The sequence below is a fragment of the Oryx dammah genome, unplaced genomic scaffold, assembly GCF_014754425.2.
Source record: "Oryx dammah isolate SB20612 unplaced genomic scaffold, SCBI_Odam_1.1 HiC_scaffold_3, whole genome shotgun sequence".
NCBI lineage: Eukaryota > Metazoa > Chordata > Mammalia > Artiodactyla > Bovidae > Oryx > Oryx dammah.
In genome coordinates, this window is record NW_024070187.1 from 101,937,120 (window position 1) to 101,951,518 (window position 14,399).

Genomic DNA, 14,399 nt, shown 5'->3' on the forward strand with positions numbered 1-14,399 from the left:
CTGTTATAGCTACTTCTCAAAGCAACATAAATAACTAGGCCATGGACCTGGTTACTGTCATTTATTCATGGAAAATTTACAGACGTATCCTGTATTTAGGCCTCTGGGGATGTGCGCCCAAAATTAAAAACATAAATACTTAGACCTTTTGAAGGATTTAAAGGATACCTGGTGTTGGTTTATAACATCTATATATCCTGTTTTGAAGAATCAGGGGCTTCAGGCTTTTTTGGAATGATGCAGAATGCATTCTTCCTGGAAAATGTGGTTTTGCCCTTTTTATAGAGACATTGTCCAAATGTCCAGTGAGGTGAGCAGAGGCAGTCTTAGAAAACTCAGATGCCCACAGGGACCAAGCTGGAAAGTAAAAGAGCAAATTGGTATATATTTTTTTAAAGATTTGTTTTGATGTGGACCATTTCTTAAGTCTTTATTGAATTTATTACACTATAGCTTCTGTTTTATGTTCTGGTTTTTTGACAAGGGGGCCTGTGGTATCTTAGTTCCCAGACCAGGTATAGAACCTACACTCCTGCATTGGAAGGTGAAGTCTTAACCTTTGAACTGTTAAAGAAGTCCTGCAAATTGCTATTTTTTAAAAGGCCTTAGTTTGCATTAACACCTGGAAACATTTTTCACTTCCATGAAGATGTGGGCCTGGTCATCTTCTTATTAAACCAGATGCCCCTCCTGGTTTATCTTTTGGTAGAGATATGGCTATATAGAAATATTTCTCATCTATAAAGAAAACAGCCATGCAGATGTCTTACTGAATGACCACGGATATATGGCTTTGGTGTCAGTGGGACAATAGGGAGTGGTGGTGACTGTGAAAAACTGGGTCCAGAATATCAGCTGCTGTAGGAAAGTGAGCCAGGTGGTGCCAGATAATTCAGTCATTCAAGAGACGTGGAAATCTCTGCATTGGTTTCCTAGGACTGCTGTAACAAGGTACCACAAACTGGGTGTCTTAGAAGAACAGAAATGTATTAGCTCAAGGTTTTGGAGTCTAGAAGTCTAAAATCAAGGTGTTGGCAGCATGATCCCAACCTTTAGGGAAATCCTTCTTCGCTTCTGGTGACTTACTGGAAAATTGGTATTATTTGACAGGACTTTCCTTGTTTTCAGTTCAGTTCAGTTCGGTCACTCAACTGTGTCCGACTCTTTGCGACTGCATGGACTGCAGCACGCCGGGCTTCCCTGTCCAGCCCTCTCTGTTCCTTGTCTTAAAGCTGCACAGCTTCAGTCTCTGCTTCTGTTGTCCTGTGCTGTTTTCCCTGTGTTTCTCTGTCTTTGCGTAGCCATCTTCTCATAAGGACATTAATCACATTGGATTAGGGGTCCACCCCAATCCAGTGTGCCCTCATTTTAACTGATTATTGCAATGATTCTATTTCCAAGTGAGGTCACACTCTGAAGTACTGGGGGGTTAGGGCCTTAATATAACCTTTTGGGGTCAGGGGGCTCAGTTCAACCGATAACACTTTTATGTAAAATCTCAGGATTGTGAATGTTGGTGAAAGTGAAGTCGCTCAGTCGTGTCCGACTCTTTGCAACCCCATGGACTGTAGCCCACCAGGCTCCTCAGTCCATGGAATTTTCCAGGCAAGATTACTGGAGTGGGTTGCCATTTCCTTCTTCAGCGGATCTTCCCAACCCAGGGATCGAACCCGGGTCTCCCACATGGCAGGCAGACGCTTTACCGTCTGAGCCACCAGGGAGATCCTTGTGAATGTTGGTGCAAATTGTTTATAGTACACTCTGTGGGCCAAAGAAAATATATCTTGAACCAAACTTGTACATTTGGATAAATGTTTACTTATAGCATCTCATTTAATCGTCATAGCAACCCTGTGAGGTTGGTGTTATTTTTTTTAATTTTAAAATTCAGGAAGTATATAGGTATAAAATATAAAAATGAGTCAAAGAGGAAAAGTAACAGACTGACATTTAAACTCAAGTCTGGGGCTCCAAGGCCCAAGCTTATGCCACCAAGTCAGGTTGAACGAGGTACAACTTTCTATGCACTGACATTAGACTCTCAGAAATGGGAAGCGGTTCAGCAGAACTGGGTTATATTTAAATACATATTTTTATTATGGAAGTAGTATAGCCACAGTATAGACTATCTGGATCATAGTGGTCCATCATGGCAGTGCCTCCCCAGTGCAATCAGTGTTGGCATTTTAATGCAATCTCCTCCCCCCATCCTTGTTCTGCTTCAAATTTTTTAGATAATGTAGCTGTAATTGTAGAATACATTTTTGCACCCTGAGTTTTTCCTTACCATTATACTATAAAGCATTTTTCCATGTTATGGTGCTGTCATCATAAATATGAATTTTCAAGACTACATAATCTGTTGAGTGGATGGGCCATAAATTTGTTTAACGTTCTGTGTCCACCAGGTGTGTCTGCTTCCAGCTCCTCCCGGTTGTGAATAACGCTGCAGTAAATGTGTCTATGCTTAGCAGACTGCTCTTCACCAGCCAGTTCTGCTAGGTTCCCTGAGTGTTGAACCTTTCATTGAGTGACCACCCTTTCCGTCTTCTTGGACTCCCCGCTTCTGTAAATGTAACCACAGTGAACTCCTTTTGTCCAGTAACCTGTGTCCATAGTCTGGATAGTTCCCGTGGATAGATTCCCAGAAGCCTGCATGTGGGTCAGAGGGTGTGAAGGCTTCAATCAAGAACATTCACCCTTCTGTCTGCTCTACAGAAGTGTTGTGTCATTTTGCCCAGTTGTCAGTAATGTACATGATGGGCATTTTCACTACAAGACATATTTAAAAAGCAACCATCTAAAGGAATTCAGTTTGTTGCATGAACTGGCTGTGTGGTGCCCTCATATACCCCAGAAAGGGTTTCAGGAAACCCAGTTTTGTCCCATGACTCTATTTTCCAAATGTCAGAATATCCAGAACAAGAGATTGTTTCCCCCTTTCCTGTTTCTGAATGTGTCTATGGGAAGAGAACTTTACAAAGGCCTCGACTGGACTTAGAATTTGCTAGGCTTGCATGTACTGCAGGCAAGGGGGGCAGGAGCTGTGTCCTGGTCATTGCCTGGCACAGAGTGGGTGTCCCTAAATAGTTGTTGACTGAATAAATAGATTGCTCTTACTGGAAAAAACGCATTTACCTAACACTGGATCATTCCAGGATGCGGAGGTTTGGTCACTGTAATTACGAGAGTTTGACGCCACTAGAAGGCAGAGTCTTGGAACCTCTAGGGAAATTGCCTGACCTGGCTTGGGGTCTTTCCCACTTACTGTGATCCACCAGTATTTTCCTTTTTCTCAGGATTCAATGTAGAGCTGTTTCCTTTATGCTCCTGCTTAATCCTAGCTAGTCCAGCGCTGGACGGGATGAATGTGTGGATTTATCAGGGACCTGGGCAGGTTTTTAGTCCCCAGGGCTTGCCCCTCAGGCCTAGGCAGCTTCCCTTCCTTCTTTCCCACATGTCGCAGGGATCAGTACTTTCTTTTCTCTCCTTAAATAATCTTCATTGCACTCTGTCCCTCATGCATACACGCACTTTATCACTTTGTCTGGGTCTTTACGTGACAGAGTGTCTCGGTGAATACACCGAAGCTTTCAGAACTTTCTGTCCCTGCTCTCCAGCTGTTGCAAGCCTCCTTGGACTCTGTAGTTCCCTGCAAAGGGGCTCCCCCGTTTCCACACCACAGCCCAGCTGCTGTAGATGCCCTGAGGGCACAGCAGTCATCTTCTGGGGGGGCCAGCATGGCCCCAGTGGCTCCCAACCTGTCTCACTGGGCTCCTGGGGACAAGACTGGTGTTGGCTGTCCCTGCCTGGGGACCCTGCTGTTGATTTTTCAGCCCTGGGTGGGGGTTGCAGGAGAAGGACCCTAAGTGGTTACTTGGGCCCTGTCCAGGGTTCAGGGCTCACTCTGTGGAAGGTGTGATCAGGACCTAAGTGGAAACAGAGCCCCTGCCCTGAAGTGGCAGGAGGTAGTGGGTCAGCCATTGGAACGTGCAGCCTAGCAAGGGAGAGATGTTTCTTAGGAGAGAGCTGGGCCCATAAAGAATGGCTACAGTGAGTACAGTTTGCTCACTTGCCTTGAAAGTAGAGCTGAGATCTTGGATTAGGCTCAGGAACCATAGCCTGGAGCAGCAGGGAGTCAGGCCAGCTCCTAGCTGTGTAGCCTTAAACTCTGAGAACCTCAGTTTCCTGGTTCTTACAACTCGCATCATATCTATGGGATCAAATGGAGCATCTGGCTCAGGCCTGAAGAGTAGACAGGAATCAGTAAATTATATTATCCTTTTTCTTTCTCCCTTCACGTTAAATGAGTAGCTTTCCTTTGGAGGGCCTGTTAGATGCAGGCCCTGCATGGAGGGTTAGATGTGTTGCCCTGCCTCACCCTCCAGCCCCCCTCTAATTCATGGCCCCCATTTTTAAAAGAGGGGGCTTCCCTATAGCTTAGACGGTAAAGAATTTGCCTGCAACGTAGGAGACCTGGGTTAGATCTCTGGGTCAGGAAGATCCCCTGGAGAAGGAAATGGCAACCCACTCCAGTACTCTTGCCTGGAGAATCCCATGGACAGAGGAGCCTGGTGCACTACAGTCTACAGGGTCGCAAAGAGTCAGACACGACTGAGCGACTAATACTACTACTACTGCATTTTTAAAAAGAGAGAGGTAGTCTCAGGTAGCAGTGAGGTGACATCCCCATCCTTTGAGGGAGGCTGGGAAACATCAAAGCCCCACCGGAGAGTAGGCCCTTCCTGGGATCCAAGCATCAGGTCTGTGGTCCCCTCTTCCGAATGGACCAGGCATCTGCTGTCACCAGGACGCAGATCACCCCTGGGGATCTTCTCACAGGTCATTCCTGGTCCACGGCTCCTGCATTCACTCTTGACAGTACACCTGAAACCTATCCAAACTTGACCTTGCGCCCTGAGGCTTGTGGGAGGAAGAACTCGGGCATCGAAGCTGCCCTGGGACATAAGCCGGGGTGCCATGCCTTAGCCTGGCCACACACCTGAGTGCTTTCCGTCACGTGCACGCTTTCTCCATTTTTAAGTAGCCAAAGAAACCCTTTTTTCCCTCTCTGGTCATTTCCACTTGACTTTGTTCCCGGACCGCCTTTCCCCTATGGCTCCGTCATCAGCCTTTCAGCGTGGGGAGGGCTGGCTCTTGCCTCGTTTGCTGGGTTATGAGCTGCCCTTAGCACGGCGCCCGGCTCGCACTGTGGGATTCGATCGCATGGACTAAAGAGACTGTTCATCCTTGCAGTCTTGCCAGGGATCCCCTCCAAGCAGCAGGCAGCCAAGGGCTTTCGCTCCGTGTTTCGGTCCCTGGAAGGGATGAGGGCTTGGCCCTTCCAGCCTGGGCAGCAGCCCATCATCTTGTTCCCTCCTCAAAGGCCAGGCAGGTGGCTAAGCTTCACATCAGAAGCATGTGAAGCCCCCCCGGGAGCTGCTCCAAGGGCTGCCTGCTGGGTTTTGTGGGCCCTTTGGTAAAGGACTTGGGAAACGATTGGGGCCCTGGAGATGGAACACGGGCACAGTTTTGAAGATGCAGGGCCACACTCAGGCAGCTGAGTGGCTCAGCCGCACACGCAGTCTGTACTGTCCTACCTGGGGCAACATCGCAGGTCGGTGGGCAATGGAGAGAGGGAGAGCAGAGCTAAGAGCCTGATTTGGCCATTTCACCTGCCTAGGGCACCTCATCTAGCACAGCAATGCCCATGGGGACTTCCAGATCACTTCCAAAGACTTTGGAATAGACAGGAAGTAATGGTGGTCTTAAGCAACATATTCTAGCAGGACAGGATACCCCAACACCAGGAGTGAGCCTGGGGGTGAGACTCAGTTTCCAGAGAGGACTGGGCTAGAAGGCAGGTCTGCAGCTCCTGGCCCCCTGCCTGGAGTTAGGAGGGGACCCTAGATCCAGTGTGGAGGGGCTTGAGGCAAAGGCTCCCTGATTCCAGACCCTACCCTCCAGGCCCTTGCTTCTTCATCTGTCTCCACCTCCTTCCTTTGGGTCCTCATCTGCTGTTCTGGGACAATTGCTACAGCTCTCTGGCTGCTCCTCTGCTTCCAGCATCTTCCTCCCACCAGAACTGTCTTTTTAAGGCACAGGTCTTACGCTGCCACCTTCTTCCTTTAAAAAACCCTCCACTGGTTCTCTGTTTCTTAGGAGATGAAGCTAGAGCTCTTTGGCTGAGCCCTTGACCTGGTCCTGCTCACCTCCTGCCCCGACCCTGTGGCAGCTCATGTCCAGCGAAAGAAGAACAGCTCTCAGCCTCTCCGATCCCCCTATCCCTCTCACCATTGTCCTCGTGCATCTTGTTGCCTTGAGCATAACAGAGCATCAGGTGATGGGTACAGAGGAATTTTCACTCTTGAGGAATTTCTGGCAAAGTGGGTCTAAGTAGATCCAGGAGACAGCCCACTGTACATGTGTCATGGTTTCCGCAGAGCCAAGAATCCTTCTGCCAGGCAGAGGCTGTCTTTGGTTTTTCTTGAGGGTCCAAGTGCAGAGCAGCTTAGAGAGAAATCAAGTCTTTAGGCTTGTTGCAGAACTCAACAGTTTGCAGATGGCTTGACTTCTAGGATTATCTCCCTCCTCCCCATTAGCCGAGATTTTTTTTTTCTATTGGTAGTGTCAAAAATTCAAACTCGTTTAAGCAAGTAAATGAATTTATGTAACTGAGAAGTCTAGAGGTCCAGTTTCAGGTACGGCTGGATCCAGATGCTCACGTGCAATTATCAAGGGCTTGTTCATCTTCATCTTTCAAGTGTGCTTTCCTCTGGACTGGCCTCTTTCTCAAGCAGACTCTCCCATGTGGTGGCCCAAACAGCTTTAGCAGCTTCAGGCTGGCATTATACCTGACAACCAACCTTTGTGGTCAGAGGATATCTCTCCTCAGTGGTTCCAGCAAAAGTACCAGGACTGGTGCGCCTTGGTTCAGCCTGGTCGCTGGTCCATTCCTGACCCAGTCCCAACTCTGGTGGCACCTCATTTGGAAAGACAACTTAAAGACTTAGCACTAAATTGCATAGTGTGACCTGGTTACATAGCTCATATCATGGCTACTTTGAAAGGGTCAAACATTATTGAAGTGGAAATATATATAAACTTGGATATACATATTTTTTTCTCCTGTGAACTGGGGCTTCCACAGTGGTGCTAGTGGTAAACAACCTGCCTATCAGTGCAGGAAACTAAGAGACTTGGGTTCGATCAGTCCCTGGGTTGAGAATATTCCCTGGAGGAGGGCATGGCAGCCCACTCCAGTATACTTGCCTGGAGAACCCCATGGACAGAGGAACCTGGCAGGCTGTAGTCCATGGGGTTGTAAAGAGTCGGACATGACTGAAGCATCTTAGCACACATTTTTGTGAATTATTCTTTGCCTCTTAATGTTTCTTTGTGCTTAGGTGCTCCGTTGTGTCTGACTCTTTGCGACAGGCTCCTCTGTCCATGGGGATTCTCCAGGCAAGATTACTAGAGTGGGTTGCCATGCCCTCCTCCAGGGTTGCTTTAATACCTTTCAAATAAAAAGGTTTACTTTTTAATGGTGAAATCTACCCTTTTTTTCCCTCTAGGAGGGTTTTTACATTTTATCTTGTGGCTAGAGAAGCTTCTGCAAGAAGGTGCCCTCATAGGTGCTACATGGGTGTGGGAACTGAGAACCACTCTGGTTGCCATTTTTCTATTGGATGGTGGTTTGCTTTGGTTCATATAAATGGTAAAACAGATGCTTATGGAAGAATTGCTAAGAACCCATGAGTTCAGCTAGTCTGGGTCACGCACAGGGTGAGGGGATGAACAGAGAAATTTCCTAAGCACACAAGGCAGGAGGCACCTCCCTGTTTTGTGATCTGGTCCTGAAGAAGGCTCTCGCAGCATCACGGTTGCTAGGGCTGTTCCCAGGGGCCCTGACAACAGGGAGACTCCGGGAGCCCCGTGCTGGGAGGAAAGCCCCCAGAGAATCAGCCAGCCTGAAGGCTGTCTGCTGTGACTGATTCACCCAGGCCCCGTCCCTGGAAACTGGCTCCTCTCAGCCCACGATCTGCCCCAGAGCCGGCATCCCTTTTGATAAAGGCACACCTTCTGGAGCATCCTGGTTGTTCTCAGAACGGTGCAGTGGAGAAGGAAGGCAGTGGACCTAGTGTGGTCGAGGAAACGAGAGTGCTCTGCAGAAGAATCGGTGCTTCCTCCCAGGACTCGAGAGAGGTCTGGAATCTGGTGGCAGTGATGTGGCTTCCAGCTCCCCTGACGCACACAGGCTAGCGGGTCCCAGACTCTCCCCCGCCCCCGAGCCCCACCATGGAGTACGTCCTCTTCGTGCTGTATTTCTCCTTTTTCCTCTGTCTCTGCACCCTGGTGTGTCTGTACTTTTCTGGCTGCCAGGAGATGACCTACAAGCATGAAGGTAAGTGGCCAGCTTTGAGGGTCAGTTGCGGTCGTGTGACTATCAGCGGCTGTGATTGGAAAGCTCCTTCCTGTGCCCGGGATTATTGGGAATGACATGGACGAGGAGAGAAGAGGCCGTGAGAAGCCGGGCTCAGCCTAGGGGTTGTTTATTTGAGGGGGTGCCTCCCTTTTCCCTCTCTGTTCACGTGATCTGCTAATAATGAGCACCTCTCTATGTTCAGCATATCAATGGAGAAGGAATGTTTATTTTCCAGTCATAGTTGCCCAAACTGCATTTCAAGCGTTTGGGTTGGTTTATAGAAAGATGTCAGCAAGGCAAGGCTTTGGTGGCAAAGAAAACAGAAGTCCGGAGAGGTGGGCCCTTTTCCATAGAAGGTGCATTTGGAGTGAGCAAAGATGGAAATCTTATGCTCCTGAGGTTATTTTTTCCTTAGAAATTTCCCAGGGAATTTTTGAATGATGGAGGCTCCAAAAAATCGACAGTTCCTATTGTGCTTGACTTTCTTTAAAAACCCCATTATGAAGCGAGGGTTTGAGAAACAGTATTTCCAGGTGATTTTCCCTTCATTCCTTGGAGTCTTGTATGTAATTTCATGTATATGAACATGCAGTGGAAGGCAGGGTTGCTTGGTCTCCAAAGAAGACAGCCACCAGATTTTCACTTGAAACATTAAGATGTCTTTTTTTATTTTTAAAGCTTGTTTTTTTATTAATAAAGGCATAAATTTATGTGGTGCATTTTGGCTTCCCATATAATACAATCAATTAAAAAAAAAAAACTACTGGGAAACAAACCAACCCAACCCATATGTCACACAAGGTGGGGGTGACTTGTGGTGACCTCCCCGCTGCCTTGGAATTTGTCTCCTTTGTGGTTATGGGATTATATATTTTTTATTTTTTAATTAGAGGAAAGTTGCTTTACCGTGTTATGTTGGTTTCTGCCATACAGCAACATGGATCAGTCCTAATTAGATATATATGTCCCCTCCCTCTGGAGCCTCCCTCCCCTCCCAGCCCTCCCCCCAGGTCATCACAGAGTGTCAGGCTGGGCTCCCTGTGTTTTGCAGCAACTGCCCACTAAGTGTCTGCTTTACACAGGACAGTGTATATCGGTCAGTGCTCCTTCCTCAATTTGTTCCGCCCTCTCCTTCCCCTCCTGTGCCCATAAGTCAGTTCTCTGTATTATACTTTGAATGTCCTTGTGTGTTTCATCCCATCTTCACAGCTGTTTCTTCCTTCCCTCTCTGCAGCATGCTTCCTCAGGTTCTGTCTCTGGAGCCACACGATACTTCAAGGTGCTCCACTGGGGTGTAGGCAGGTCAATTTTAAATGCACAGCTACAGCGTCTGTAGTTAATACCCTGCGTTGTTATTTGTCATTGTTTAGTCACTAAATCATATCCAACTCTTTTGCAACCCCATGGACTGTAGCTTGCTAGGCTCCTCTGTCCATGGGATTTTCCAGGCAAGAATACTGTGGTGGATTGCCATTTTCTCTCCAGGGGAGTCTTCCTGGCCCACTGATCAAACTCACATCTCCTGCTTCTCTTGCACTGCAGGCGGATTCTTTACCATTGAGCCACCTGGGAAGCCCAATACTCTGTTTTAGGGCTCAGTAATTCCCAGGTGGCACCAGTGGTAAAGAACCCGCCTGCCAATGCACAAGACATAAGAGACATGGGTTTGATCCCTGGGTCAGGAAGATCCCCTGGAGAAGGGCATGGCAACCCACTCCAGTATTCTTGCCTGGAGAATCCGCATGGACAAAGGAGTCTGGTGGGCTTCCGTCCTTAGGATCACAAAGAATCAGACACAGCTGAAGTGACTTAGCACGCACCCAATTATTTAACTCTCAGTCCCACAAAGTTTCAAAAAGCAGGTCACCCTAGGTAATGGAGCACTCAGTCATCACCCCCCTAGAATAGTCTGCAATGCCTGCAGTTGGTGACCGCCGCCTGGCCTCATGTCTTGGCTGTGTGGAGACTATGAGGCTTACTGTTTCCTGGGGCTGCATCCATGTGCCGGGCAGGGCCCTCGCTGCGTCACTGCTCACTGCTGATCAGCACAATGGGCCTGTCCCTGGAGGCCTTGCAATCAGCAGTGTTTACAAGAAGTAAGGTCAGCTGAGCGGCTTCCCAGAAAAACAAGGAGCCTGGGGCTCAGGTGAACCGCGTGTGTGCAGAGGAACTGAGTTCTATGAATGTGTCCACCGTCGAAGGTCATGGCCACGGCTCCCTGGAGGTGTGGCGTCTGGAGCATCATTGACACAAACTCAGGGGGGATTTCTCAACCCGGGGGGCTGGGAGTGCGCCTTTGAGCATAGAACTGTCTCCTCCAATCTCCACTCAGAGAGGACTGCATTTGACGTTGACGGAGTCTAGTAGGGACTCATGTTCCTACCTGATGGACTCGCCTAGGGTGCACAGCCAGGTGGTTGCCCACCGATGCTGGCTGCAGGAGCTAAAGGAAGGGACACCACGTGCAAACCCAAAACTACTTGTAGGTGAACATTTGTTTACTGTTGAGTTCTTTGCAAATACTCATTGAGCAACCAGTATTTCTTGAGCGTGTCAGACCTTGACATCAGCACAATGTATCTTATGTTAGGCAGTGATGCGCATTATGGAGAAAAATAAAGGAAGAAGAACAGAGAGGCGGGGGTGGGGATAGGCTAGTTAAGACTTTGATGTGGTGGTCAGGGAAGTCTTTTGATAAGTTATGTTTGTGCAAAAACTGGAGGGAAGGGAAGGAGAGAGTCACGTGGGTTCTGGGGGACAACATCTTGGGTGCAAAGGCCCTGAGGCAGGCATGTGGAAGGGGTGGAGGTGTGCTCGGCAGTGTGGCTGGAGCACAGTGGTGAGGAGGGGATGAGGCCAGAGCAGAGGCGGGCAGGCGCAGGGCCTGTGGACCACACTGTCGATGTTGGCCTCCACTTAAGCGTAGTGCAGGGCCCGCGGGCTTTGAACAAAGGACCAACACAACAGGATTCTTGTTACAAAATAGTCCCTCTGGCCACCAGTTTATGGAACAAAGGCAGAAGCCGGAAGGCCAGTAGCGAGAGGTGATGGTGGCTTGGACCAGGAGGGAGGTGCTGGTTCATGGAGGGTTCGATTGTGGGTTGAAGATCGAGCCAGCAGGGTTTCTCTCAGAGGCGTGGAGCATGGAGTGGAGAAAGGGGTTGGTTTTTGGCCTGAGGAACTGTGGAGGTGGAGCTGCCAGCGGTGAACACAGGTTAGTCTGAACATGGAGACAGCAGGTTCGGGAGTGTTAGGTCAGTGTTCTCTAGCCTCCCTGGAACTGTCGAGGAGGTGGCTGACGTGTGACCTGGGAGTTCAGGGGGCAGTACGTGCCCGACCTGTGCTAAATAAGCAAAAAGCATAAGGCAAAAGCAGTTTGAAGAAACACAGATGCCAAATGCAAGGCCGTCATGGGTGACAGCCGTAGCCGGGTGCCTCCCTCAAAGCCTCATGAGATATGCTAAACTGTACAGGATGACAAAGGAGCCTCCCTTCCCCTTGCTTCCTGGTTCAGAATTAGTTCCTAATCCTGTTAGTGGCACCAGCCACATTTTTCTGACATCTGGACCCAAGAGCTTGTACACAAGCATTGGCTCTGACAGAGTGGGAGGTGCCTGAGCATGTGTGGAGCGCCTCTGTGTGTTGACAGGTGGGGAGGGACCTCTGCGAGAACCTGGTTCAGATTAACGAGTGGGAGCCTGGAGCTTGGCTCTGATTTAGGTATGGTTCTTTCTTCACGGTCAAGAGCATCCACTGATTTGTAAAAACAAAAATCCTTCTCAGGGGCTATTTAAGCGGGGGAGAAAGCCAGTGTTTCTAGGACAAGGGATGTTGATCTGGTGATTGTGAGTTGGCGTCTGAGGTCCCAAGGGACCAAAGCTCTTTGGGGCAGGGACCAGGCCTGGTTTTGATCGGTTGCAGCCCCCCAGGCCCCACCCAGGATCTGACCCATAGAAGGCACTCAGTCAGGTGTTCACTTAAGGAATGAATGAATAAGTGAGTGAATGAAGCCCCATCTCTTGTGATATTTGGGGTGGAGAGTGTTGGACAGGGTAGCTGGAAGCCCAGCACACAGAGCCTCAAAACTGCCTCTGAATCTGAGTACTGGGTGTATATGGGTCCATTAGGCCATTCCTTCTAATTTTGTAAGTGTGCTTGTTAAACTAAAATTGCCTCTTGGGGCACATCTGGTGAGGACCTGGGCCCTCTGCCCCCCAACTTGCCCAGCCAGTCAGAACCCCAGGTCCACCTGTGGACACTCTGCCCCTTTCACCATTCCGTGTCTGACCTAGAGCCCGACATCGAACATGGCCTGCCCCCACTCTCCCCTCCCCGACTCAGTATAGCAAGGATGCTACTCACCATGTGTTACCACGCTGAGCACATTGCTCAGTGACCTCACTTTGTGCTCAGGGGTGAGGTGGGGGTCCTATGTCCCTCTGATGGAGAGGGAAGCTGGCTCTCAGACAGGCTATGTGGCTCCCTTGCAAAAGGTCATCAGCTCGTGAGCCTGGAGCCAGGGCCGGGCCAGCACCCTCTGCGGCCACCCTCCACCCTCTGACCACCTCTGGCCTCCTCCTTCCCCCTCAGCAGTCATACCCCCCCCACCTCCCCTCTCCTGGGATGCCCCAGTGGCCCTGATGCGCACTGTTGCCCCTCTGCCCACGGACAACGGGGTGGGGGTATCGAGGCGACTCTTGAGTCCCTCTCTCATGCTGTGCAAATTGCCTTTCACAGAAGCATGTTGTGGAGACATTTTTTGGATTTGACGAGGAGTCTGTGGACTCGGAAACGCTGTCAGAGACGTCCTGCAACACGGATAGGACGGACAGGGCTCCGGCCACCCCCGAGGAGGACTTGGACGATGTAAGCAGGCCTCACCCCCGGGTGCTTGTAAGGGGGTGCCTCGCGCCTCACCTGGCCTCTGTAGCCGCGCTCCCTCCCTGTGAGACGAACCTCGCAGGACCTGTGTGGTCACAGCCTGTGGCCAGGGAGGGTGGTCCCCACTTTGATGGGTTCTGAGAATGGTGATGGCGGGGTGCCTGCAGCCTGGGGGGGACCCTTTCTCTTCCCAGCACAGATTTCACACCAGAGACCTGTAGCCACAGCGGTGCCACTCGCCCTTTGTCATTAAAACTGCTGTGTGGTGGTCTGCCCCTCGCCACCCCCCAGGGTTGTATACACACACACACACACACACACACACGCACACACACACCTGTGTATATAAAGATGGCGTGTCACTGTAGGAGAGGATGCCAGCAGCGCAGAAGAGTGCAGAGGGAAGCCCACCTGGAGCCTCTCACCCTGGCTCCTCTCTCTCACGCTTTCCTGACCCTCTGTCTCCACATATCCACCTTGCTGTCCTCTGCTCCGGAGAGCCTGAGTCACACAGCAGCAAAGAGCAGCCCCCTTCTCCCCACCCCGCCCCACCCGCTGGGATTCATTCAGGAAACCCCAGTCAAATACGATCTCGTCGGACACATGCTTTTTTGATTTGCCTTTTTCACCAAGAATGTGTCACAGGCATCTTTCAGCACCAGATGCTGTGTTAGTCATCATCCTCCGTCTGGAGCGGACCCTCACAGATCTGCACGTGCGTCCAGCCTATCGGGCTCCTGATGAGAGGTGTTACGGGGATTCCAGTTTTTCACAACTGCAGCGATGCTCTTTGGATGGTTGTTTCCTTAGGAGAAATCCCCAGAATGAGACCTGCGGGGTGGGAGGGGCGCCTTTTACCGCCTAGACACACACCGTGCAGTCGGGACTGGCTCACCCTTGTTCCCCTGCACACAATTCAGTGATTCCTGGGGTTCAGGGAGCTCCGGGGAAGATGGCAGAGAAGGCATCTTCTCCCCAGCGCTCTCTGCAGAGCCCTCCAGTTAGGTCCTGGCTGTGGCTGGTCCGCTAAGTAACAGCTGGCAGCAGTCGTGACATCTGCACACTGTCTTTGCCTGACTTGCCCCTGGCACCG

General features: G+C 50.1%; 1 protein-coding gene across 1 annotated transcript in view; it reads left to right on the plus strand.

The window, feature by feature from the left end:
• The window catches only part of JAKMIP1 (janus kinase and microtubule interacting protein 1), a 128,412-nt gene that overhangs the window by 80,662 nt on the left and 33,351 nt on the right, over positions 1 to 14,399 (plus strand). The window contains exon 9 of the mRNA XM_040237305.1: positions 13,163 to 13,291. Within this exon, the coding sequence (XP_040093239.1) occupies positions 13,163 to 13,291 (129 nt within the window). The remainder of the gene's footprint in view (positions 1 to 13,162; positions 13,292 to 14,399) is intronic.